The sequence below is a fragment of the Hypanus sabinus genome, chromosome 28 (genome assembly GCF_030144855.1).
Source record: "Hypanus sabinus isolate sHypSab1 chromosome 28, sHypSab1.hap1, whole genome shotgun sequence".
NCBI classification, from domain to species: domain Eukaryota; kingdom Metazoa; phylum Chordata; class Chondrichthyes; order Myliobatiformes; family Dasyatidae; genus Hypanus; species Hypanus sabinus.
In genome coordinates, this window is record NC_082733.1 from 4,828,490 (window position 1) to 4,856,032 (window position 27,543).

General features: G+C 39.8%; 1 protein-coding gene across 1 annotated transcript in view; it reads right to left on the reverse strand.

Moving 5' to 3' along the window:
- LOC132382388 (protogenin-like) overlaps window positions 1–27,543 on the reverse strand; it is a 142,569-nt gene that overhangs the window by 52,885 nt on the left and 62,141 nt on the right. Inside the window, exons 3-11 of the mRNA XM_059952529.1 lie at window positions 23,172–23,316; window positions 22,754–22,887; window positions 17,274–17,411; window positions 16,815–16,973; window positions 13,383–13,545; window positions 11,353–11,600; window positions 10,102–10,266; window positions 8,739–9,044; window positions 1,351–1,539 (exon numbers count right to left, since the gene is read on the reverse strand). Coding sequence (XP_059808512.1) covers window positions 1,351–1,539; window positions 8,739–9,044; window positions 10,102–10,266; window positions 11,353–11,600; window positions 13,383–13,545; window positions 16,815–16,973; window positions 17,274–17,411; window positions 22,754–22,887; window positions 23,172–23,316 — 1,647 coding nt within the window. The remainder of the gene's footprint in view (window positions 1–1,350; window positions 1,540–8,738; window positions 9,045–10,101; window positions 10,267–11,352; window positions 11,601–13,382; window positions 13,546–16,814; window positions 16,974–17,273; window positions 17,412–22,753; window positions 22,888–23,171; window positions 23,317–27,543) is intronic.

Consider the following 27,543-nt stretch of genomic DNA (forward strand, 5'->3'; position numbering starts at 1 on the left):
AAACCACATTTTAGTTGCACAATTGATAGAAAGCTGGGAGTTATAGAGCCTCGCATAAAGTAGATTTCAGATAACTTCATGTAGTCTGGAGGCAAAAATGTAGAACTACTGGTTAAGGGACTGCAATGACAGGCAAGTTGTGTCAGTAATTCACAACGGAAAGAAAAATCTTTTCAAAAGGACCAACATAAAACTAGTACAACAATCCCGGCATGCTCTGTAAGGAGTTTCTATGTCCTCCCCGTGGAATGCCTGGGTTTTCGCCGGCTGACCTGGTTTCCTCCCACAGTCCGAAGATGTACAGGCTAATAAGTTAATTGGTCATTGTAAATTGTCCCATGATTAGACAAGGGTAAATTTGGGGGTCGCTGGGCGACGCATATCAAAAACCCTCCTTCTCTAAATAAATATAGGAGTCTCTTTTATAAGCTATATTTTTGAGGTGCTAAATTCAAAAAGAAAGTGATTTACTTCCCATTGTAATTTCAATGTTTAATAAGGTGAATGAAGGCACAGAGGAAAGTTGAAATTCCCAACTGTGATATTTTTATTAAATGCAAGTAAACTCTATGCCTGTTATCGAGGTGGCAAATTCTTGTACCGCATAAAAGAATGGACACAATGTCCCAACTCAAATCCTGTTACTCTTAATCAATCTAAAGGAAAAGAATTAGAAGTTCCAGGCAAATTCAAAACTACTTATTCTGAAAAGTATGCAAAAATTGAAACTTTTAGCTTTTATAATTGTACACCAGCCATACATTATTATGCAAGTGATTCATTCAAAGTATGTTTGTACTTTCAGAATATAAACATGACATTTACATTCAGTTCCAGCTCACTTGCAGGAAGCGAGGCATTTCAATAAAGATTTTTGTAAACTTCTTTGATTAACTTAAAAGGTTAAATTTTCCTCCTATAAACATTGGATAGGTTTCCCAGAACAAAAATACCAAGATTTTTTTTCCTCTTGGACATTTTGAGTACTGTGTTGGGCAACTTGTTTGGTGTTAATAAACTTTATCATGCAGCTGATCCATGGGGAAAATTAAATTTCACCCTTCCTCCCACCCTTGGGGATTTCCCACACAAATGAAGCCTAGTACAAGTATACAATGAAGGAAAAGATACTATAAACAGAGTAACAGGCTGTAGAGATGAAGCATTGAGAACCTCTAGTGTGTGTAAAGCAAAACCTTAAACACCGATTCCTTAAAGTCAGGTTTAATCTTTCTCTTTCTTTTGACAGGAAAAAGGGAAAACTTGGAATCAAAAGCACCAACCTAAAACTTTGACAGAGACTCCACAAGTTATCATCAAGCCCAAGTGAAATATTTGAACATTACATACCTAGTCCGCTGATGGTATACTGGGAATCCCGCATGCTGAGTTCAATTGGACCAGTTTCCTGCTGGCTCTCCTCCCTGTAGCAGAGTCTGTATCCCTGGATTTGTACATTGTTTTCCTCTGCTTGTTTCCATCTTACCACAATTGTTGTGCAATTCAATGGCTCTAAACGCAGCTCTGGGGCCAAGGGGACTATGGAAATGGGAAATTATAAACATTTAAATTTTTATGGATCCTTTTATCCTTCATGCATTAATTGGTACTTAGTACCAATGCCAGAGTAATACCCTCCTCTCCTTCTCAACAACCCATGTGATACAGACATGACAAAATCACAAAATTCAAGTTTCATGATGCATCACAATTTCCTTCTGTTTTAGAATGTTACAGATAAACCGGAGCATCATTACTTTGTCAAGAAAGGTTTACTGACATGGATAAAAATAAGTTTAACTGGGTTTTAGTGCACACTTTTCGCAGGATTCAATAATAAAGGAAATCTGATATCAATTTTTTGTTTTCTTCATTGATATTAAAATTTTAGTTGCAGTAAAATTGGATTTTAAAATGAAGTTATTTCTTCAATTAACTTAATAAACTCCATTAAGTTTATTATACAAAGTTTATTAAACTCCATTAAGTTTAAGTACATTATAAACCCCAAAGAGCCAAGCTTGTGTTCTAAATCTGAAGCTTCAGGAAATCTTTTAATTGTCTACTTCCATCTATAATATGTATTTATTTTAAAATTATTGCTTTCTGCTTCAGTTTCTGGACATGTTGTGGTTTCTGCACTGCGAAGAAGCTCGAAAAGGAGATGAAAGAGTGATAATGTAAAAGCCAGGGTTGACAGACAGGAGGCTATACAAAGGCAAGAGGAAAAACACAAGTGTAAGCAGAACTCAGGATGTACTTTTCCCAAGTCTCGCTTTTCTTCTTTTAAGGGAAGGAATGCCATCCACCCTGCTGCTGACTCCCCTAATCTGATGAAAACAACAGGGCTGGAGCCCCACAGGGACGTGTCCTGCTCCTTGCCTGACAGCCCCAAGATTGATGGGTTCAGATAGCAGGCAACAGAATGAAATACTGGTGCTTTGACTGTTTATTTGGCTGTATCAGCAAACATAAACACACCACCTCTTTGTTTGAGGCCAAACTGAATTATCCTAGGATGGCTACGATTTACCAAAATCAAAAGTAAACAGCAAGATATTCTCCCTCCCGTCATCACGCTTCCCACGAAACACAAGCTCGTCTTTAGAATGAGGGATAGCAGGCTTTTGCAAACCCTGATGATCCATTGATTTGGGGGCAATCCTAACATTACTGGCATAAGGACAAAGGTCACTAGGGTAACAGAATCAACATCTTAACAAGATTATTCTGACAGTCTCTTATGAACAACAGGCAGATCACCAGATGCGTTGTCTTGGACTGGAGATACTACATTTTCCACTACAAAATCGTAACAGCAACATTTGCCATCTTGGTTAAAACAGGCTAAAACAACTCCGCTTAGCAGCCCTAATACTAGCAACAAATCAAGTTACTTCCTTCCTCATGCACTTCACAACCTAACTGCGAACATGTTCTATGCTGAAATGCTGAATCCTACAGCTGCATTACTTGTACCATTTAAAACAAATGTTGCTGAGTTATGTCCACCAGACAGACAAGCCTTTTCTACCACAGTTCCCTGAAGGACTCTGCGCAATTATTCTCAAATGCTTTACAGTAAGAAATTAATATTTAGGGTTCACCTTTCCAATTAAAAAGGCACTCATAATTCCTAATCTAAGTTGCTTACAGGGAAATAAATTTGAAGTGCTAATAACTGTTCATGTTGTCAGTTATGTACCAACAACTTCAATGCTCCAAGGTTGGACACACTTTGAGTGTGAACCGCTGGCCATTTTAACTGAGAATGACCTTGTGACTTAGGTCTAAAGGAAAAGGAGAAATGTGCCCCAGATGTCCTTTTAGGACTGATTCCTCTTTAAACATATTCAACACAATGGAAGTACTTCTGGATGCATCTGCATACAATCATTCATTTGACATTTTATCAAAAAAAAATTAGTCATTAAAAATCAAAAATAAACTAGGTTCTGAGTCAGAGCTCGAACCACCTGCAACCCCCTTCCTCTCCATGCCCCCAGACTGAAGGGCCCAGCACACATTGTATCTGTTTCATGTATGTAGTTCAAAGTGCTCTTATTTCTCAGTAAGTCGTAGCAGGATTTCTTCACAGTTCCACCGCACACATTTGCATAGAGATAAGTTAAGTCAACAGAACCGAAATTCCTTTGTGCAGTGATCACAGAATGGCATTGATGGATTGTGGAGAGAATTATGATCCTAGCATGGTCCCCACTCTGCTGTGGGGGATGCAATGAGCAGTGATGAATGAAGCACAATATCAAAACTTACTACAAAACAAGCATCAGGAGATCATTCCTTAATTTAACAAAGGAAAAATAAGTATCTTATACTTTGAGGGGAAGGGTAAGAGTTTTTGTTTGGAACACAGTAAGATTTTTCCTTCACTAATATGCATCTTCCAAAGACATCAAATTAATTAAGAATTGGATTAATTGAATATGCACTGAGGAAAACAAAATAGACAGAAAGATCCAGGATTATTCTGTAATAATTTAGCGTACCGCCAGAAACAACCATGTACTTACAATCAAATTAAATGGAGTGGCATTTGGGCTCCTTCAGAGGTCATTCAACCCAAAACATGGTGTTCTACCAGGTTCTTACAAGGCAAAACAACATCTCTCCACATTTGGTAATAAGAATCTAATTTTGGTTTCTACTCTTCTCTTCCCAAATACAATGATCAGATGAGGAAGAAAAGGAGGGAATTGGGGAGTCAAATGGGAGTCACTGGGGACATAAGAAACCACAAATACTATAATCTGGAATAATATAAAAAGATGCCACAGGTCAGGCAGCATCTGTGGAGGGAAATGGATGGTCTGTAGCGATGTGCTACACACAGCGCTGAAATAACATCTATAAGTTGTTTCGAGACTAGTTTATTCAAACTTCACGGTGCTGGCATTTAATCCTTAGCGCCTGCCCTCTCCGGGCAGAAATGACATCAGAGGTGCATTACCAAATTCTGGCTATTTGTGAGCTGGTTCGCCTGCGCAGAAAGTGGGTCACCACAGGCCAGCATTTTGGGTTGAGACCCTTTATCTGAACTATAGTGAGATGGCAATCACTTCTAAAGTACTTGAGGGTACTCTAGCCAAGGTCAAAATTCTTAATGTATGCAATGCATCTGCATCAAATCCATTAACCAGAATTGGGGAAATCTGGCCTTTCTTTCCCCCATGCTAGCCCAGAAGGCACAAATGCCAATAGAACATGCTGTGAATGGAACCTGTAATTTTCTGATGTGTACCCCTCAAAAATCATGTTGCCAGCAGTGGCTCAGCCTTTAGAGGTTGTCTTCAAGCACTAGTAGGATTCTTGAGTATGGCAGGTTATGAAACTTTCCACAAGGTTGACCAAAAAGATTCAAGATTTATCCTACAAGTTGATTATATGTAGAATTAAAATTACAAATGGGATTGGAAAACAGATGAGTAAACACAGACAATAGACTAAAATGGAGATGAGACTAAAATTGAATTTCCATTTGGGGTTCACAGGATAATCATGGGTTTATTACTCACTCCCCTGGCCAGCATCAGAGCCGGACTCCGGAGCGAAGGCTCCCGAGTTTGAATCCAAATCAGACCCCCCCCCCGAACACGCTCTCCATCCATGCTGGGTTGAGGGTTGAGCACCGAGCTAGCCACTCGGCCTCGTAAAAAAAGAGGGTCGAGTCAGGAACGTGCATATCAGAAAGGAATCCAATCCGGACACCATGCGCCAGACAAGAATGGCTGACTGTCTGGTGCGACATGCTAAGAAAACTCACTCCCCTCCATAGGTATCAAGACTCTCCACGTGGCCAATATTAGAAGACAGGTCGCTGGAGTTATCAAATGGGGATAAAAACCCTGACTTTGCCTACTTTCTGGATTAAGGTCAAACATGGTTCCAGAACCCAGTGAATTTATACCTTTATGTTTTTTCTATAAATGGCATACTTTATGGAAGTGAGTGTGAAATGATGTATTCCCCCTTAACCCTACCAATAAAACAGAACAGTACAGCACAGGAACAGGCTCTTCAGCCCCAATGTCTGCTCCAAACATAGTGAATTAATTAAATTAATTCTCCTCTTCCTGCTCGAGCTATGTTCACGTGCCATCTAACGTATTACTATTGTATGTCTCCACCTCCATCCTGACAGACACTTATTCAAAAGAACAATTTGCCTTGTACATCTACTCCTTGACATTTCTTTCCTGAGAAAATGATTCTGACCATCCAACTGCCCCAGTAGGCTCGTTGTTTCTGCTTCTGGAGGTGGAGTGGAGTAACAATGGTGCTAAATGGCGACTCCTTTGCTTGCACCTTCGGAAGCAGCTCTATTTCCATCTTTAATATCTTTATTTTTCCTTTTCAAGGTTCTTTTAAAGACCCTGGCCTGGAGTTACATGCTGACTTTGGTTCTTTGTGGGAATGGGACCCACTCCCATGGTTTCACAACTGGCTGTTGTTCAGCATGCCAGGAGCTCGGCCTAAGAGTCTGGCTCGGGTTTGGAAGCCTGGGATCCCCAATCAAAAGTCGGTGTCATGGTAGAAGACCCGTGTGTCGTCGAGGGAGTCAGAATATCTGCGTTGTGTACAGAGCTCAAAAAAAGCAATGTAACAGACTTCTAACATCATAAACCAGCAAGTTGTTTGTTATGACTCCCTACCCGCTGGGAAAACAGACACCTCATTCTCCCTTATTCGGGAGGGAGATCCTGTGGAATGTTGTAAACCGGGTGAAATGTAAAGTCTTTGGGGTAACTGCAAGCCTGTGTCATTGCCGTTGCTTTGCTGTATGCTTGAGTGCTTGGTGGTGGGTGCCAATACTTTTTTTTGCTGATAGGGAGAGGGGGATTGTTGCTTGTTGCTGCTTATGCACTGGAGGGGAGCTTGGTGGGTGGACTTTGGGGGTCTAACAATTAAATGACATTCATTCTTTGGGACACTCCTCTGTTTTCGTGGGCGGTTGCAAAGAAAAGGCATTTCAGGATGCATTGTATACATTTCTCTGACATTAAATTGGACCTTTGAACCCTTGTTCCTGACCCACTGAATTTGCATATCATCTCAACTCCTTAAGACTCTCCAGGTCTTTCTTGACAAAAGACCTAACAAGTTCCCCTTCAGCACCACCCTCCTCTGTCTAGCAAAACTTGTTTTCACCCTTAACCAGCTCTCTTTTGGCTCCTCTCACTTTCTCCAAACCAACAGTGTTACCATCGGTTCCAGCTTTGTCTCCTTTTAACTGGCTATGTGGACAGTCCAAGCCTACACTGGTTACGCTCTCTAACTCCTCCCCCACTACACTGATGGCTGCATTGGTGCTGTTTCCTGCACCATGCTGAGCTCGTCAATTTTATCAACCTTGCCATCAACTTTCATCCTCCTCGCAAACTCATTTGTTCAATTTCTGACACCTCTTCCTCCTTTCTTGATTTGTCTCCATACCCACAGACAGATTATCAAACACCCACCAACTCTCACAATTACCTTCACTACATCTCTTCTCATCCTGTCACTTATTTTCCCTTCTCTATCAATAATTTCCTTCTGGTTCCCCACTACCTTCTCTCAGTCCATGGCTTACTATCCTCTCCTTCTTCAGCCCCATGCCTCTTCCACCTATCACCTCCTAGCTACTTACCTCATTCCCTTTCATCACCTTCACCTAGACTCACCCATTTCCTACCAGCTTGTGCTCCATACCTTTTTATTCTGGCTTCTGCCCTCTTCCTTTCTAGTCTTGATGAAGGGTCTTGGCACAAGGTTCATTGCTCATTTACCTCCATTGAAGCTGCCTGACCTGCTGAGTTCCTCCAACAACTTGCGCTTCTGACCATCTATCATATCCATGCCTCTGAATCTTATAAATTTCTATCAGATTGCCTCTTAACCTCCGAAACTCCAGAGAAAACCCAAATTTGTCCAACCTCTCCTTGCAGCTCAGACTTTCTAATCCAGGTTAACCCCATTAACCCTCTCCTGCACCCTTTCCAAAGCTTCCACATCACAGAATGGGACAGTCCAAATAACACACAATACTCCAAGTGCAGCTTATGTAGCTACAACACTATTTCCTAATTATATGCCCTGGCCAACGAAGGCAAGCATGCCATATACCTTCTTTGATAATTTTTATCTACTTGTGTGGCCAGTTTCATTGAACTATGGACTTGGATCCCAAGATCCCTCTGTATATCAATGATGTTTAAGGATCCTGCTATGAACAGCATACGTCACCCCTTTACACTATTGCTCCCAAAACATAGCACTTTACACTTGTCAGGGTTAACTTGCCATTTCTCCATCCACATTCTTATCTAAATACTGTGATATACTCTGGCAGCTTCTACACTGTCCACAACTCCACCAATTATTGTGTCAGACGCAAACTTACTAACTCACCAATCTATTATTTTCATTCAGGCCATATAATGACATCACAAACAGAGACCCTAATATGGATCTCAGCAGATCTCTGGTCATGGACCTTCAACCAAAATAATATCACCCCCACTGTCCTCTGTCTCAACAAGCAAGCCAATTCTGAACCCATTTTGCTGTGGAGCTCATGCATCTTAAACTTCTGGATCAGCTCCTGCCCTGAGGGATGGCATTTAGAATTTAGAAGAAATGACTGCGTTCACTCCATGGCAAATGTGTTTTCTAAATTGTTCAGCTTCAACAATAGCAAACTATTATCTCAGCTGAAGAGAGAGAGTTTCATATTATTCAATTTAATTTAATTTATTGAATTGACACACTAAGGTTTAAGATAGCCATCGTGCATAAATCTCACAGTAGAAGATATGAAAGTTGCCGGGATTTGAAATCACATTCATAATGAAGACAAAGAATCAAAAAGTTTGATAAATACAGAATTAGTTAATGTTTTTTCCATTGCTGAGCAGTTGCATTTGTTGTACACAAACCTATCAGTGCAATGGTCCACACCTGATTTGTACCCAATTTGAAGGTCTAGTCCAAATATCTTTTTCACAATCAGATCTGAACAGGAAAGACCATTCTAAATTTGCACAGCTGTCAAATATCCAATTGATACACAGGATTACAAATTCCTGCAATGTGCAATCCTCATAGACCTGAATGTTATAATTCCAGTTTCACCTGATCAACATCTATTCCTCTGGATTACAAATGTTTGTTAATAAAATGTTAATCAGTTAGGATGTTTGACATTTTACTTCACTTTCTCCAAGATAATGGATTACCTTTGACACTGGTAGCTTTTGGGGTTCTGTGGGAAGTCCAGACTGAAGATTCTCCCCACCCCACTCTGGTTGCTGCAGAGATCCGAACAAGGTAACTACTGTCAGATTCTACATCTTCTAGCAGGTGTTCCAATTTAGTTCCTGGAAGCTCCACCAAGTGGACAGCACGTTCTGTGCTTTTTCGATAGTAAATGCGATACGCAATGATATGACCTCTCCTGAATTTTGCTGGAATAGGGAGCCATGAGATCAGGATGTTGGTTGGGCTAAGGCTCGTCAAACTGATCTCTGGCACCCTCAGGGGGACTGAATAAAGAAGAATTGAGAAAGTACATTATATTTTAAACAGATGACTACATTTTTCAGTAACTTAAGAGGCAAGAGAAAACAATTACTTCAATTACAATCACTGATTGACACATCTCAGATAATCACTAATTACAAACTCCAGTAGCACAGACATACTATAATCTATTTTCACATGGTACTGGAACTGAACTTTAAATGCAGAATGTAACAGTTATACTTTATTCTGCTCTGTAACATGCAGCAGGATTTATCTTTACCACAGTGCACTGAATAAAGATAATTTAACATAGAATTTTAAATTAACTTTTTATCTCTAGGATTTTTCTCTCGACATTTATTGCTTATTTATTTATTATTTTGGTCATTTTTGTATTTGCATTTGGTTGCCTTTTGCACATTGTTTGCTTGTCCATTTTGTTGTGTGCAGTTTTTCACTGATTCTGTTGTTTTTTCCATTACTCTGGAAGTAGTTACTCTGGATATCCACAAAAACAAATGAATCGCAGGGTAGTATATTTACTTTGAACTTTGCTTTCATATTGTACACACAAGTCTCTCAGGTATCATCATGTTGAATGCAACTGATGAGATAATTTTTAAAAGCCAGTGAGAGTAACAATTTACTCATTATGTCATGACTAAACAACTGATGCATGCCATAACTGCTGATTTCAAATATACTATTTTAATTATCCCTGGTGAAAGTGTGATTTAAAGAGGGGAAAGTAAATGCATTTAACAACAGTGAATAACTGTAAGATAGTATCTTTACAATTCTGTTATCTCAGTTATGAATGGATAAATTAAACTGCAATTATAACAAAAGTACGAATTAGTTAAAAACAATTCTTTACTTGAGTCATCCACATTTCAGGAATGGATGACTCTGGAATGCGTGTTAAATATACTATGCCTCAAAGGCAGAATAAACCAAGGTTACAATTCAAACAGATATCAAATCACCAAGTTTTTCTGGGGGATAAAAAGGGCAGATTTCAGTTTGGCACAGAAGCCAGCATCTAACAGCAGCATCTTGGAATAACTTTATATATACCATCTTCCAAAGTGTGCTGGGTCACGTGCTCCGACATTCGACTGGCTCCCATAGGCATGTATGCAACAATATAAAACGTGTAGTTGCTGGCTGGCTCTAAATCATCAATAATATAACGAGTTGTATCATTCCCAATAACCACTTGATATTCCTCATTATTTAAACCTGTAGAAAGAACACAAAAACCCTGTCAATTTGAGAGCCAGGAATAATTATCTTGGCAACTTATTGTGCCACAATTTCTTCAGTGGGATGCACAAGAAAAATAATATGCAGATCTGCCTAAATAATCTGAAAACTAGTTAGATTTTTCAGTCTTTGATCTACTTTTGCTGCAAATAACACTTTCCCCATTGTCACAATGATAATGCAATGTTTATTAGAGGCTGATCTTCCCATAATCAACTCCATCATTACTCTGCTCTTAAAGCAAGGCAGTGCATTTTAATACAGCCAAAAGCAAAATTATTCCCAATTACATTTTCCCACATTCATGAATAAGCTTGAAAGCCACTTAATTTGTGAAACCCAGGAGCCCTATACACAAGTAGTAATTACTGGCTAATAATGAATTTGAAAAGTCCTGATTTCTGACCTAGAGAACAAAATCCTTGAAGGAAAATTAAAGAGTCTTGTTACCCCGCTGAATGCTCCAACAGAACTCATGCTGGGCTTAACGAAATAACTATAATGGAACACAAAGCAACCATTCGACTGCAAGCTTCCCTCTGTAGCCCACACTCTAATGCCTTCACAAGACTGATGGTGCGGCCTGAACACACTTCACCATACACTTTAATTATACCTTCTGCATTTCTATACTCTGTTCTATGAACTCATAATAAACACCTTTCCCTTGAGAAGGTAAACCTTCCACCCGATTTTAATCATCTCAACAGACCACATTGTTTGTGCAGAAAAGACTGCTATTCTCTTCTTGTGACCTTTGCTCAGCAACAGAATATTAACAACAGATGGTCATCCTCTCACATTCCAATTAGACATCAGGAACAGGGCATGTCCAACCACAAACAACCCAAAAAAATTGATGATGTGGATTAACTTTAAAACAAGCTACTTCAATTTATGTACAAACAAATGCTTCCTCTTAAACTCTAGTTAGGATGCACCTTGTCAGTTTGCAGCATTAAATTTTAACACACGACATTTTATAGTTATTTAAAAACATTATACTCTACTGGTTAAAGGAGGAAAACAAATCCGAGTGTCAACTTCAAATTAAAGTCTCACCTTCAGCTTTCATGTAATGAACAGAATATGCAATTACTTTATCAGAATTATACATGGGTCTTTGCCACGACAGAAGAATCCCTGAGCTTGACACAGTTTCAGCCTGGATATTTCGAGGTGCACTCGGTCTGTCTTCAGACATTACAACAATCAGTCGGGCTACTGAAAGAACAGATCCTTGTTCGTTTTCAGCCACACACTGGTAAATGGCATCATCTTCAGGAATGATCTGGTTTATCACCAATTTGCTTAAAAATAAAAATAAATTGTCTTATTAATAAAGTTATCATGATAAGAAAGCTGGTGCATAATCTAAACAAGTTCTGTCTCCAACAATTTATTTTTGTGAACTTTGGATATTAATATTTATGAAACGTGCACAAGTGGTAAGAATGTGATTAATTTACTGTTCCAAAAAAAAGGTTTCTAACCACGAGAACTTCATTCTTTCACAAACAATTTCACTGCTAATCTGATTGAATTTAGTTCAAGCAACAGCTGTAAATCGAGGCCTTTCGAATTTCTGTCTTTTAGCGCAGAAATTCACCAAGTCAACTGTGATGCCTCATAGTGCGACAGCTTTCCTGCCCAGAACGATAATACTGTAACTTGTGAATTTGTGACAATGATCTACAGGTTACAAAATGTGTTAGATCAGGTTACTGAATGGTTTATCTGTACACTGCAGATAAGTGGCTCCATCTGAAGTTCTACAGACTGTCGTTGATTATGTGCTTTGTACCAGAGTCAGGCTTGCATCAGCATGCCTGACTAACAAAGCCATAAAACAGCTCTTTAATGTGGCAGTTTGATACCATAATTAGGACTAAAAACTCAAGACCCAGGAAGATTTCTTTGGTTATTACTCTGAGATTTGCTACCTCTCTAGAGAACTTCTAAAATCCACACTTGGGAAGATCTCATGAACTCAGTTATGGTTTGTCAGTGCCACAAGAATCTGTCAATATGAGCTGAACTTTCAAAACTTATTAATTCTGTGTCAATTTTGCATCTGTGATGGCCAGGCAGTGTATACTTTCTTTTTTCCAGACAATTAAAATCTTTTAAAAAGAGAAATTCACATTTCAATCAACTTGCATTTTCTAAACTGGAAATAAAGATCCAAGTGAGAGACTGGTATGCAATGCTCAGCACATGCCTCCCTTTCCCCAGTCCCACAATGATGCTAGTCAGGTTTTGAAGCTTCCACCATTAAACATCATCACACTTTCAAAGCACAAAAGGAGCAAGTGCAGATGACCCTTTCATTCTACCTCAAAAGATACGGCCAACTACACCCCATCAGCAGACACAGAGTTCCCCCTGATGGCTGTGGCTCTCCACAAAATAACATCCAGCATGTTTACCAAGTAAAATATTCATGATTTGCTGAAATTCCATACCGTGAGCACAACTATATTTAGTTTTCTTTGCAGTTTTCACAAGGCTAAAGATAAGGTTTTGAATTATTCATTTGTGGGTCTATTGAAAAAAATTGCACTGTACAGGTGGAACATGATTACTGCAAACCAACCTGAAAAATTCCAGCTGAAGATAACAACATTGCATTGTATTTCTTTTAAAAAAGTATCAACATCACTACCACGCAGAGTCCATGCGGGTCCATCTATGTATATCAGATTCAGTCTGGGCTTGGTGTCTCTTTTGTGCTTGGGCTGAACGGAACAACCCCATGCTTTATCCATAGGACGATGATGTAGACAGCCAAAAAACATGGCTCAGACAATTGTATTTATAGTGGTGGTCATATGGGTCTGGCAAATATTACCACCACTCAAGTTTGAGTCAGGGGTTTTAATTTTACATCCCAGGAGTATTCTAATAGGCAAAGTTGACTGTCTAGTGGAACTGGTGCTCACCACATAGTTTAAACAACAAAACTGTTGCAAAGGCAGTCACACCATGGGCAAATGTCAGAATTAAAGTGCATTTAACAATAATTTCTCTCTTAATTCTACCAGCAGACAGGAATCAAGGTTTTCAAAGTAAAACTGAAAAGTCAACATTACCTACTATACTGGACTTTGATACGTCCATTGGAGTGAATCCTTTGCCCATTCTTCAGCCAACTAATCTTCGGTGTAGGTATACCTTCAGCCTGACACATAAACCTGGCCGTACCAGCACGAGGACGGGTGAGACTTTCAGGCCACTCAACAAAAGATGGCGGTGCTGAAAGAAACATGGAAAACATCTCTAGGACCACGTCCTCATTTTGTTCTGAACGAGTGCCACACATCTAACTCTATCGATCAAAGCTACACAATGGGGGGGGGAGGGGAGAGGAATCAATGCGGAATAAATCTTTGAAGTATAACAAACTCCGTAATGGACTGACATGTGTGCAAATACCAATGCAAGGAAGTAAATTTCCTAAATGGGACAGGACTTCTGAATAGCAAGAATTGCCATTGTGGACAAACATACTGTAACCTGGTTATCACTGTTCATCCTAGTAAGCTAAACAACTCCAGAATATTAATGCCATCATCTTGTGCCCAAAATACAGAAATGCTTCATCTTTCAGTATCAGCAGCCATTTTGTTCTATTTAACTAAAAAATACAATCAAAATAAGTTTAAAGTGTCTTAATCACTTCCATTTTAAACCCAAATCAAACATAAATGGATCAAAAACAAAATGGAACCTAAGATGGTTATTTTACCTAAGTTTTTATATATTTTTCAAGCGATACCAATTTTTATCCCGAAATCTTTTTTTACTAATGTTGACTCTAAAATTTCTTCATATATATGGCAGTATAAAAATCCCAGGTTAGGTAAAATATATTTACAGAAGACAAAAAAGGAAGGCGGGTTAGCATTACCTAATTTCAGATTTTACTATTGGGCAGTTAATATTAGATATTTGTTATGCTGGTTGAAAGATGGGGGTGGATCTTTTGGCCCTTGATGGGTGAGTTTAGAAACTAAATCGGTATCAGCTTATGCTTTGGGTTCTATTTTAGGGACTTCTCTCCCTTTTGCTCTTTCTAAATTGCCGAAACGAATAGTTAAACATACATTGCGTATATGGTTTCAATTTCGGAGATTTTTTGGGTTGACTCAATTCGTTTTAAATAGTCCTATTGTATCTAATTGTTTTTTTCACCCTTCCATTATAGATCAAGCTTATTCAGCTTGGAAAACTAAGGGATTACTAAGATTTTCTGATTTATTTTTAGATAATTGTTTCATGTCTTTTGAACAATTATCCAACAAATATAACTTGCCGAGATTTCATTTTTTTAGATATTTACAGATTAGACATTTTTTAAGTTCTGTACTCTCTACGTTTCCAAATTTTGTGCCTTCAGATACTTTGGAGAGTTTATTTGAATTAGACCCTTTTCAAAAAGGGCTTATTTCAAAACTTTATAATATAATTATGAAGATACGTTCAGAGCCCCTTTATAAGACTAAACAGGATTGGGAAAGAGAGCTTAGTTTTAGTATTTCTAGTGAGAATTGGGATAGAATTCTTCAATTAGTTAATACATCATCGTTATGTGCCAAACATTCACTAATACAATTTAAGGTTGTACATAGGGCCATATGTCCAAGGATAAATTAGCTCATTTTTACTCTCATATAAGTCCTATTTGTGATAGATGTCATTCTGAAATTGCGTCTTTAACTCACATGTTTTGGTCGTGTTCATTTTTGGAGAAATATTGGAAAGATATTTTTGATATTATTTCTGCGGTTTTGAATATTGATTTACAACCTCATCCTATTACCGCAATTTTTGGTTTACCAATGTTAGATTCACAGCATTTATCTTCTTCAGCCCGTCGAATGATTGCATTTCTAACTCTGATGGCTAGAAGATCTATATTGTTGAATTGGAAAGAAATTGATCCTCCCACTGTATTTAATTGGTTCTCTCAAACTATGTTATGTTTAAATTTAGAAAAAATTAGAAGTGGTACTTTTGAGACTTCTATTAAATTTGAAAAGTTATGGAGACCATTTATTCAACATTTTCATATGATGTAATATGACCCTGTGCCAAGTACATTTGATTTCCCAGCTTTTAGCTTATGTATTTTGAGAGGACCGGAAGTGAAGGCATTGATGAATACTTATTTTTGTGAGATATTATAAACAGCCCACTTTTTTTTTTCCTTCTCTTTTGTTTGTTTTTTTTTCTTTTATATTACTTATTAGTTATAGTTATTAGATTAGATTAGTTAGTTTTGCATTATATAAATTTTTTTTGTTTTTTTTTTCTTTCTTTTTTCTGTTTTTTTTATATTATACATTATGAAATATTTAGATTTACTATGTCCATACATATATCTTATGGCTTATGTCTTGGTAAACTCATTTATATTGTAACTATTATGTATGTTTTTTTTTCATATGTAATGGAATGTGTATGTTGGTAATTTCTTTATCAATATATCATCTGTATTCTGTCCATATTACTAATATTAATAAAAAGAGTTAGAAAGAAAAAAAAAAGAAAGAAAGAAAGAAAGGAACCTGTGAGCAGCTAAAAGTTCAACTAAGTACAAAAATGTGAACACACAGGTTAGAGATTTTTTTAAAATGCAGATTTAGTCTCCTTTCTCTCTCCCCCCCACCATTATCCACTAAAGCTTTTCACTAAAACCAGAAGTAATTCAGTAGCTTCTGATAAGTTATCATCCCACTGTTCACTAGTCACTTAGACAATCTCCACTGTGTTCATCTACATTCTTTCAAGAATCACAGTTCTATTTAATTACCTTTTAAAAGCTTTGCCCCTTTTGTAAATAACAGTAAAGAAAATACCATCCCTGTCATCCTTTCTGAATCTGAGTACATAATCTAGGCCAAAGCATTAATGCATCACGTAAGGAGCAGATGTAAACCCATAACACTACCTGAAACGAACAGGGAAGCTCTGCCAGTCCAATATTTCTCCCTCAACCAATCATCCCAACACAAGATTAATTTGTCATTATTAATGAAGTTCTGAGTTATTTTAGTGCATTTATCCATAAGATGGTGACTGCATAACAACCTAATTCATCAGGTGTAAACAGACATTTCTGAGAGAAGGCCAAGTGCTAAGCTTTTTATTTACTTTAATAAATTGATGCAACAGTAGTGTAGCAGTTAGAGTGATGCTACTGCAGCTTGGGGCGTTCCGAGTTCAATTCCGGCGCCGTTCCCCAAGGATGTGCTCCCCGTGGACTGTGTGGGTTTCCCCCGGGTGTTCTAGCTTACTTCCACAGTCCAAAGATGTACTGGGTGGGTTGATTCATCATTGCAAATTTGTCCCATTTTTAAGTTAGGGTTAATCAGAGTTGTAGGGTGGCTGAGGTGATGTGACTGGATGGGCCTACTCCACACTGTATCGTAAAATTAAAAAAAAAGCTTACCAATGTCAGAGAATACCTTCAAAATGTACAAACTTGTGTAAATCTTAGCTTAAAATATTTGTTATCTTACCCAACACTGTAAGCATAGCTTTTGCAACAGTGTAATTGCGTGTGCCTGGTGTGGTGGCTCGACACACGTATATTCCAGCATGTTGAACCTTCACATCAGATATCATCAGATTCCCATTCCCCAGAACACGTGTATTGAAAACATCAATAGATCTGTGATCTGTTTGGGAAGAGAAGTTTTTAAAATCAACAACCCATCAAAATTAGAACTTAGAAGCAAACTCCAGAAACAGTTATGCAATAATTAATAACTACATTTAGGTTTATCAATATTAAAAAAGCAGGAAAAATAACACATTTCAAATAGAAGGACTTTGCTGAGCATTTAGTATCACTGTGTTCTACATATTGGTTTGCAGTTACAAGGCTTTTCCGAAAAGTCACAGTATTTTAAACTAGTTTAACCATTGCTGTGTACTGTCTAAGTATTGATAGAGGAAGAGAGGAAATGGGAACTCACCTAATCGACTCCAGGAAACAAGAGGTTTAGGGGAACCAATGGCAACACACTCCAGCATAGCTGTCTGATGCACAGGCACAGTGATATTTTGGGGACCTGCGATTATCACTGGCTTTTTCAATGTCTTTGGTTCCCATGCTGTCAGTAAGAAATCATTTAAAAATCATTAATAAATAGCAATGACTACCATTAGGGAATCCTTTAAAAAAGTAAATAGCCAGAAACATCAAACAAACATAATAAATTGGTGTAATTCTTCCAGTTAGAGAAAAATAGGAGCATCAATATTCCGTGAAAGTGGTAAATTCCATGAAGATCCCAGGCAAAAAAGTGAAAAAGCATTATATTGAAATGAAGCTAATGTAATGACAACCCAAGAAACCCCATTATGTTCAAAAAACCCCCGCAAAGAACCTCTGTTATTCTCTTGCAAACCTGAGAAGGGGGTCAACTCCATCCTCATCATTAAATCCCACCTACTTTGGCATAATAGTTCAAAGTTAACTTCATTTTCAAAGTACAAATAATGTCACCATATACAAACTTGATATTCATTTTCATGCAAACATTCATAGTAAATACAAGAAATACAATAGAATCAATAAAGACTGCACCCAACAGGATGGGCAAACAATACGTACATGACGCTGGAAGAACTCAGCAGGTCAAGCAGCATCCGTGAGAAAAGAGTAGCCAATGTTTCAGGCCGAGACTCTTCATCAGGAAAGGGTTTCTGTTTCCTAATGAAGGGTCTCGGCCCGAAATGTTGGCTACTCTTTTCTCACGGATGCTGCCTGACCTGCTGAGTTCTTCCAGTGTCGTGTACGTATTGTTTGATCCACAGCAATTGCAGTTGTATTTTTGAGGATGAACAAACAACAGTCCGAAAATTACAACAAACTATGCAAGATGAAATGAAAAGAGACAATAAATAATAGGCAATAAATACTGAGGACATGAGATGAAGAGTCCTTTAAGCTGAGTCCATAAGTTGTGGGAACAGTTCAGTGTTCAGGTGAATGAAGTTATCCCCTCTAATTGAGGGGTAATAACTATTCCTGAACCTGGTGGCTTATGTCCTGAGGGCTCCTGTACCTTCTTCCTGATGGCATCAGCAAGAGACCATGGCCTGGATGGTGGGAGTCCCTTGATGGACGCTCTCCATGTAGATGCGCTCAATGGAGTGGAGGACTATACCCATGATGGACTTGGCTGTATCCACTACTTTATGTAGGCATTTCGGTTCAAGGGCATTGGTGTTTCCATACCAGGCTGTGTGAAGCATCCAGTCAATATATTCTCCACCACACATCTATAAAAATCTGTCAAAGTTTTTGACATCACGCCGAGCAAATAGCAAAGAAAGTAGGAGCATTGCCATGCTTTTTTTGCAATGGCACTTAAGTGGTGGACCCAAGACAGGTCCTCTGAGATATTTAAAGCTGCTGACCCCTCCACAAGACCTCCAGTTTCCTTCTCCTGACATCAATACTCAGTTCCTTGGTCTTCCTGATCTCCTGTGAGGTTATTGTTGTGACACAGTTCAGCCATATTTTCAGTCTCCCTCCTATGCTGATTTTTCACCACCTTTGATTCAGCCAATGGCAGCTGTGCCATCACTGAAGCTATGTTTAGTCTCACAGTTTAAGTATAAAGGGAGTAGACATTGTACAACTAAATGCGCCAGGGGCTAAGTGCACAGCCTCGTGGTGCGCCTGAGCAATCCTCCCAGAGGACCATAACCTTGTCGTGGTTTGGAGGCTTGTGCGTCTCAATGACCCAGAGAGCTATGTTGACTGGAGTAACAGCTTTATGCTCCGGCTCTTGGTAAGGTCACCCACGCTACACAGGTCAAAGGGTGGAGGCCAATGAGAGTGGCCCACGAATCTTGCAGCTTTGGGGGTCCAGCTCAGGGCTAACTGATTTGTAAACCAAAATGGAAATAACAATGAAGAATCCTTCTATATCTGAGTGCAACAGCATTCCCGAGTCACCACCCGGGACTTGCATGACTGATAATGGTGAAAACCGAGAGGAAGCCAGCTGCCTGATGAAGGAAGCTCTGAAAAGAGATGGAGGGCCTTCATTGCTGCCCCAAATGCTAATGGGTCGTAAGCTTCTGAGCTGATGGAGATTGTGCAGATGACGTTGCCAATCCGAACTGACTGGAATCTGCAAGAGGAAATAGAGGGTCCAGTTGCACAAGGAGGTATTGGGGACAAGAACTTGAAGCTTATTGATTATTTTGGGGGGGGGGGGGGGCATGATAGTATGGACTGCTGAGCTGTAACCAATGAAGAGCATTCTGATGTATGCATCTTTACAGTCCAGATGCTCCAGGGTTGAGTAAAGAGCTAATGAAACGGCACCTGCTGTGGTAGGCAAATTGGAGCAGATCCAATTTGCTTCTCAGACAGAAGTTGAGATGCTTCAGCGCCAACCTGCCAAAAGACTTCATCACAGTGGATGCAATTGCGACTGGACGATAGCCATTGAGGCAGTTTACCACCAGTATAACTGAAGTGTGCTTGAAGCAGGTGGGTACCTCGGACTGCAGAAGAGAGAGGTTAAAGAGATCAGTGAACGCTCTGGCCAGTTGATCAGAACAGGTCTTCAGTGCTCAGCCAGGTACCTCAGCCGGGCTGGATGTTTTCCTCCTGAAGGATGCCCTCACATCAGCCTGAAAGGTCATTGGGGAGTTTGTGAAAGTGCCTCCGTGTTTTGGCAGTCAAAATGAGCATAAAAGACATTGAGCTCGCCTAGGAGCAAAGCCTTGTTGTCACCCACTCTGTTTAGCTTCACTTCGTAGGAAGTGGTGACACTCTAGCCCTGCCACAACTTTCAGTGATTCAAGTTTGGTCTGGAGTTATCACCTCACATGCAAAAAGGCATTCCAGAGCCATCTCAGATTCTTAGTCACCAGAACTGAACACCACTACTCTGGTCTTGGACCAGTTGTGGATCTCGTGGCTTATCCAGGACTCTGGTTAAGGAAGACTTTGAATGATTTTGTGGGGACATGCTCATCTAGGAGTGCTTATAATTATAAAGTACATGACACCGGTACTTTAGGTCACTGGCATCTTCCTGCCCAAAGATGCTCCAACACACAATTACACCAATGTGACCTATTAACAAGTACTTCTTTGGAAAGTGAGAGGAAACAGGGGCACCCAGAGGAAACCCACACAATAATGGGGAGAACATGCAAACTCTTTACAGCCAGCAATTGAAGCCAAACTCAGGCACCGGTTGCCGGCAGGGTAACAGCGCACTGGGTCCTGGGTCCCAGTGCAGTAACAGCTTAATGCTAACCATTAATTATTTATTGTGTACAGTTATTGCGTACACATTTATTGTGTACAGTTCTGGTCACCGAATTATAGGAAAGATGTCAACAAAATAGAGAGAGCACAGAGAAGATTTACTAGAATGTTACCTGGGTTTCAGCATCTGAGTTACAGAGAAAGGTTGAACAAGTTAGGTCTTTATTCTTTGGAGCATAGAAAGTTGAGGGGGGACTTGATAGAGGTATTTAAAATTATGAGGGGGATAGATAGTGTTGACGTGGATAGGCTTTTTCCATTGAGAGTAGGGGAGATTCAAACAAGGGGACATGAGTTGAGAGTTAGGGGGCAAAAGTTTAAGGGTAACATGAGGGGGAATTTCTTTACTCAGAGAGTGGTAGCTGTGTGGAAGGAGCTTCCAGTAGAAGTGGTAGAGGCAGGTTCAGTATTGTCATTTAAAGTAAAATTGGTAGGTATATGGACAGGAAAGAAATGGAGGGTTATGGGCTGAGTGCAAGTCAGTGGGACTAGGTGAGAGTAAGCGATCGGCACGGACTAGAAGGGCCAAGATGGCCTGTTCCTGTGCTGTAATGGTTATTATGCTACCATGCTGCCCTAATCAAAATAACTTAAATTTCTTTTGCACCAGGAAGTTAAAGAAATGCTGATAAGCCCAACTACCTTACGTGCACACTTCTGTGGTTAAACTAGTGGTTGGCACAGTTTTGGACCATAGCTCCTGCGGAGACACTGGTTTAGGGAGAGAAAGACAGACAGATTTTAAGTGAGCTGGGGTAGTTGGCAAATCTTTCACACCACAGTTCCTGAGGGAACATTGGATTGTGCATAACAAGATCGCACAAAAAGTAGGTTGAACCAGAGAGGCCATTTTGTGAGTGGACCAGTGTTAGAGTGAGAAGTAGAGGCTTTGGCTGATCGAGATTTTAGCAAGGAGAGGTGTAGGCAGATTTCCTCCCCATTATATTTTTTTTGCACATTTAGAGCAGTGGGGATGCCAGGCAGGAAAGTAGAATACTCCTCTTGTGGGATGTGGGAGGGCAGGGAGACGACTACACCTGGAAGAAGTGCATCCAGCTGCAGCGTCTAACAATCTGTGTTGAGGTGCAGCTGGAAATGAATGAACTCTGGATTATTCAATAGGCTGAGAGGTTAATAGAGGGAGATAGGCAGCCAGTGCAGAGTACCCCTATGGCCGTTCCCCCTCAACAATAGGCAGACTGCTTTGGAAGGAACGACCCAGCAGAAAGCCACAGTAGGCAGGCATCTGCTTTCAGTAGGAAAGGGGGGTGGGGGGGGGGGGGGGGAAGAGAGAAAGAGAAGAAGCACACTGTGGTGATTGGGGATGAGTTGGTTAAGGTAACATAAAGGAGGTTCTGTGGGCAAGAACAAGATTCTGGACAGTGTATTGCCTCCCGGGTGTAAAGATAGGATCGTAAAGAAAATGTTTGGGACACCGGCCTTCAAAAATCAAAATATTTAGGACAGGAGTTGGGATGTTAAGTTGAAATTGTGCAAGAGATTGATGAAGCAGTTTTGGTCACCTACCTACAAGAAAGATGCAAATAGGATTGAAAAAGTGCAGAGAAAAAAATACAAGGATGTTGCCAGGACTAGAGGACATGAGTTATAGGGAAAGGTTGAATAGGTTCGGACTGTATTCCCTAGAACGTAGCAGCTGAGGGGAGATTTGATAAACGTATACTAAATTATGAGGGATACAGATAGGGTAAATGCAAGCAGGCTTTTTCCACTGAGGTTGGGTGAGACTACAACTAGAGATAATGGGTTAAGGGCAAAAGATGAAATGTTAAAAGGGACGTGAGGGTGGTGAGTGTGTGGAATGAGCTGCCAGCACAAGTGGGAGATACAGGTTTGATATCAACACTTAAGAGAAATTTGGATTGGTAGATGAATGGGAGGGGTACAGAGGGCTTTGGTCCAGGTGCAGGCCAATGGGGCAGGACAGATCAATAGCTTAGCATGAACTAAATGGTCTGAAGGACCGGTTTCTCTGCTGCAGTGTTCTGTGACTTTGGACCTATCTGTCGAATCAATTCCTGGCACAGAATGCATGGGCAGACTTTCAGATTGGATGCATTTTCAGCTCTAAAGTTTAATGGGAGCCAAACTGAACCAATCACTGGAAACTGTCAAGTAAGGCAGACTGCTTACCTGTAACAACAGTTAAACTGGCTTCTGCACTCCTGCGCCTGTTTGCAATGTTGGTGGCAACGCAACGATACAGTCCAGCATGTTGTCTCTCAACACCATAGATCTGAAGGATTCCTGTTGGTAGAGCAGTTATCCTGAGGAGAAAAAGAATTTTGTCTTCTAATAAAAAACTGACTGAATTTGCAGATTTACACAACATCGTGATACATTGTAACCTTCAGGGCATCACAACAAATTCAAAAACAAAAATCAATGAAATAAAAACATTGGAGCATTAATACAAGTAACATTCAGTCATCCGGAAAATTAGTTAGCTCAACATCATAAGGTAATGCGATTACTGCAATTTTACAGAATAAAATAGTATTCTAACTAGGCAGATTTTTGCTTTTACAAGTGTCCCACTTGTATATAATACCTGTCGGTAGCTAGGGGCAGTGCTGTCCGGTTGAATTCCCAGGTGATGATTGGTGGAGGATTTGCATGTATCTTGCAGATAAATCGTGCCACTTCCCCTTCCCTTACCACTGTGTGAACTGGCTGGACCTCAAATGGAGACATACCTGAAGTGAAAGGAACAAAACTAGATTTAGAAACAAGAGAAGATCTGCAGATGCTGTAAATCTGAGCAACACACACGAAATGCTGGGGGAACTCAGCAGGCCAGGCAGCATCTATGGAAAAAGGTACAGTCAACGTTTTGGGCTGAAACTCTTTGGCAGGATTGGAGAAAAAGGGCTGAGGAGTAGATTTTGTTCAGCATTTTATGTGCATTGTTTAGAAATTTTGCTTAGTTATTAGGACTCAACTAGAAATAACCCTTGAGAGAAGAATGTCTCCAAATATTGGATGAGAAGTTACTGTAACACTATAACTAATGGGTTAACTATAACTATAACCACTATAACTAAATGGGTGTAAGGTATGTTCATCTGAGATGCTCACAGCTGTGGCATGGCTTGAATGCCATCATCTCTTACAGATTGAAACCAAGTTACAAGGCTCTGCTTCCAGGTGCTCACTGTGACCGTCACAGCATGGGGGAAACTTCATGAACTCCCACAGAGCTCAATAACCCTGAGGCCAACGTGAAAGTATCCTTCAAGATGGTGAAACCCGGAAAGCAACTGGCCCAGGAGGGGTACCTGGCAGAGTACCAAAGACCTGTACTGCTGGTCAGCTGGCTGGTGTGTTCACCTACATCTTTAACTATTCACTTTACTAGTCTGAGATACCCACTTGCTTCAAGCAGGATTCAATTATACCAGTGCCCAAGAACGTGGCAATTTGCCTCAATGACCATCATCCAGCAACACACTGAGGAGGTGCTTTGAGACATTGGTGTTGAAACACTAACACCTGCCACAGAAGCCACTTGGATCTACTCCAGTTTGCCTACCATCACAACAGGTCCAGAGCAGATGCCATTTCTTTGGGTCTTCACTCTTGCCTGCAATATCTAGGCAGCGAAGATGCATACATCAGGATTCTCTTCATTGACTGCAGCTCAGTATTCAATACCATCATCCCCTCAAAGCTAATCAGCAAGCCTCCAGACCTAGGCCTTAATACCTTCTTATGCAATTGGATCCTCAATTGAAGAGCCCAGTCAGTTTGAATTGGCAACAACATCTCCTCTACAATCTCCATCATCCCGGTTCTGCTCACCCCACTACTCTACTCGCTTTACACCCATGACTGTGAGGCTAAGCACAGCTCCAATGCCATATTTCAGCTGACAGACAAAACCACTATCACAGGCCAATCAAATGCAGAGACAAATCAACATATGGGAGGGAAACTGAAAACCTGTCTGAGTGGTGCAATAACAGCAAGCTCCTACTCAATGTCAGCAAGACCAAGGAGATGATTATTGACATCAGGAGGGGGAAACGGGGAGGACAGTGAGCCAGTCCACTAACAGGTTAACATTTCGGTGGATCTGACCTGACCCCAGCACGCAAGTGGCATTATGGAGAAAACATAGCAGTGTCTCTACTTCCTTAGAGGTTTGTGAAGATTAGGCATAACATCAAAAACTGACAAACTTCAATGGATGAGTAATGGGGAGTACATTGACTGGTATGGGAACACCAATGTCCTTGAACAGAAAGTCCTACAAAAGGTAGTGTATACTGCCCAGACTATCACGGGTAAAGCCCTCCCCGTCACTGAGCAAATCTACATGGAGCATTGTCGCAGGAAGGTAGCATCCATCATCAGGGACCCCAACCACCCAGGTCATGCTCGCTTCTTGCTGCTGCCATCAGGAACATGGTACTGGAACCTCAGGACTCACACCACCAGGTTCAGGAACAGTTATTATCCTTCAACCATCAAGCTCTTGAATCAGTGGGGATAACTTCCTTCACCCCATTATTGAACCGTTCCCACAAGCTATGCAAGGAACTGCCATCTCATGTTCTCGATACTTACTGCTTATTTATTTTCCTTTGTAACTTGCAGTTTGTTGTGGTTTGTACATTGGTTACTTGTCTGCCCTATTGAGTGCGATCTTGATCCTATTGTGTTTCTTGGATTTACAGTGTACACTTGCAAGAAAACAAATCTCAGAATTGTATAAGGTGACATACATGTATTTTGATAACGGTTACTTTGAACTTTGAGATAAGCTTGCTGTGAATTGTAAATAAATCGTGCAGTAGGTTACTAATTTGGTTGACATGATGGACTGCACTCATGTGAAACTGGCTTTCCCAATACAAGCAGATGTTTTCGCCAGCAGCAAGTGAAAGGATCCTGATGAGGAGAGTCATTTCTCACACTCCAAGACCTGAAAGGAACTCCAGACTCTTTCAGGATTGCAGAGTTACAGATGACAAAACTTCCCTGAGGATAAATGATCATTGGACTTTACTACGCAGCCAATACAAGCGTTGCTAACAATGAGAACATTAGGGCTCATAAAAATTTCACACCTCTGGAAAATTTGTAACTCATCAATATGTGCAGAGGAATTAATTTTAAGGCCCAGTATAAAGAAGAAAGGCACGCTTATAGATTAATACAAACTTCTAAGGATTAAAGAAAACCAAAATCTAATCAATGGGTAAAAAATGCAGATTGTGACCAGTTAATAATCAACCAGCCCGTAGGGGATGCAATAAATGTCAGAGATCAATCATCGGTCTGGGTGAAAAGGTGCACACAATTTACCAGAGAAAGAAAATACCAATCCCTCCTCAATCAGCACTCCAAAAAATTCACAATTTTAACACAAATACGGTCAGAGCAACTTGCATGTGGCATTTTTCTCAACTGCACAAGAGAGTTCATCCTGCAAGGACCCACACCAATAAAAACTCAAAGGTCCTCAGTACATGATAAACTTGAGGGGGGCAATTATTAGAGAATATAATTGAACTCAATACTTCTGCATTAAAACAGGAAAAAGTTAGGCCAGGATTCATATTCACAGCTTCTATGCAGTGATCTTCCTGGATCCATAGTGACAGAATAAATGCTGATGCAGAAACATCCGTAAAAACTCTTTGGCTGAGGTACAGGAGGGTGAACACCTTTTGAAAAACTTATGCCAAGTATGGAATACTGGTTATTGATACACAGATGAAACAGCATTGACCAAAACATCATTCCCAAATCTACTAAATAATCCCAGGAACCACTTTGTGTTTATTGAATATAAGACGACCAATGCAAAATAAATGTGTCAGAAACATACTGATCTATTCAAAGGTAACTTGCCAGGACCAAACTTGAAAACTAAGGCTCAATTTTTAAAAACATATATTTTAACAGATAATTTATGTTGGAAATTTAAAGGTTTTTCACACTTTCAGGGTTGCTAATGCACCCGATTTTACTGTGAATGTAAAATGCAATCTGCTTTTGTCTTAACACAATGCCATTGAAGCACTATTGCTTAAACAACAAGTCTCTTGTCAGATTCCCTTATATAGCACAATTAGCTTCCTGTGAGATAAAAGCCAAGAACTAGCCAATACTAATCAGATTTACAATCAGTTAACATTGTCCATATGTAGCAGCACTGTGAAAGGTCCGTCCTTAGATAGCTCTATCCATTACAGGGTTTACGCACAAACAGATGTACAGCGCAGAAATCAATACAAGGATTTCAGTGAGGAATGGAGTACTTCTTTCCACTTTTACAACAAACATTCCAAATTAGGACATTAATATATGGCATTGGGACATTAACAGATATTAGTAATAATCATTATTGCAGTAGGTAATTTGAGCAGCTCTAGCTATAATTATTTTGCATTTAGGAAAGAAAATGCTTCAATTTGGCCAGGGTGCTGTGTATGAGGTACAAGGCATTAGTAATGTGCATACAAATTATATGATACAGTTCTTTGTCCTCAATTTAGCAATAATCTATTAAATGGACCATCAAATGCAAGAAAGAAATTTTCCTGCAGTCTGACAAAAAATTATCAAGTCTTTATCAGAACCAAATGCAAAGAAATTTTAGTAAATCAGGAAAACTTAGAACAGAAAATTGTTAAATATATTTTGGTGTAATGTTTTGACTGTGTTTCAGCTGAGACCCTAAGTAGGATTTCAGTAAAGAATGCCATCATAGAGGTATAATTGACTATGAGCTGGCATTTCAAAAGGTCAGAGATAGATTACAACTCTGTTCATAAGCAAAAGGAGACACTGCAATAACAGAAAATAATGTAAGATTAAAATAATCTGAAAGAAAAATCATGTAAACTAAAACCACCCTGCACCATAATGTTTTTGAAAATTAAACAGCTTGGTTAAACGATCACCACTAAAAC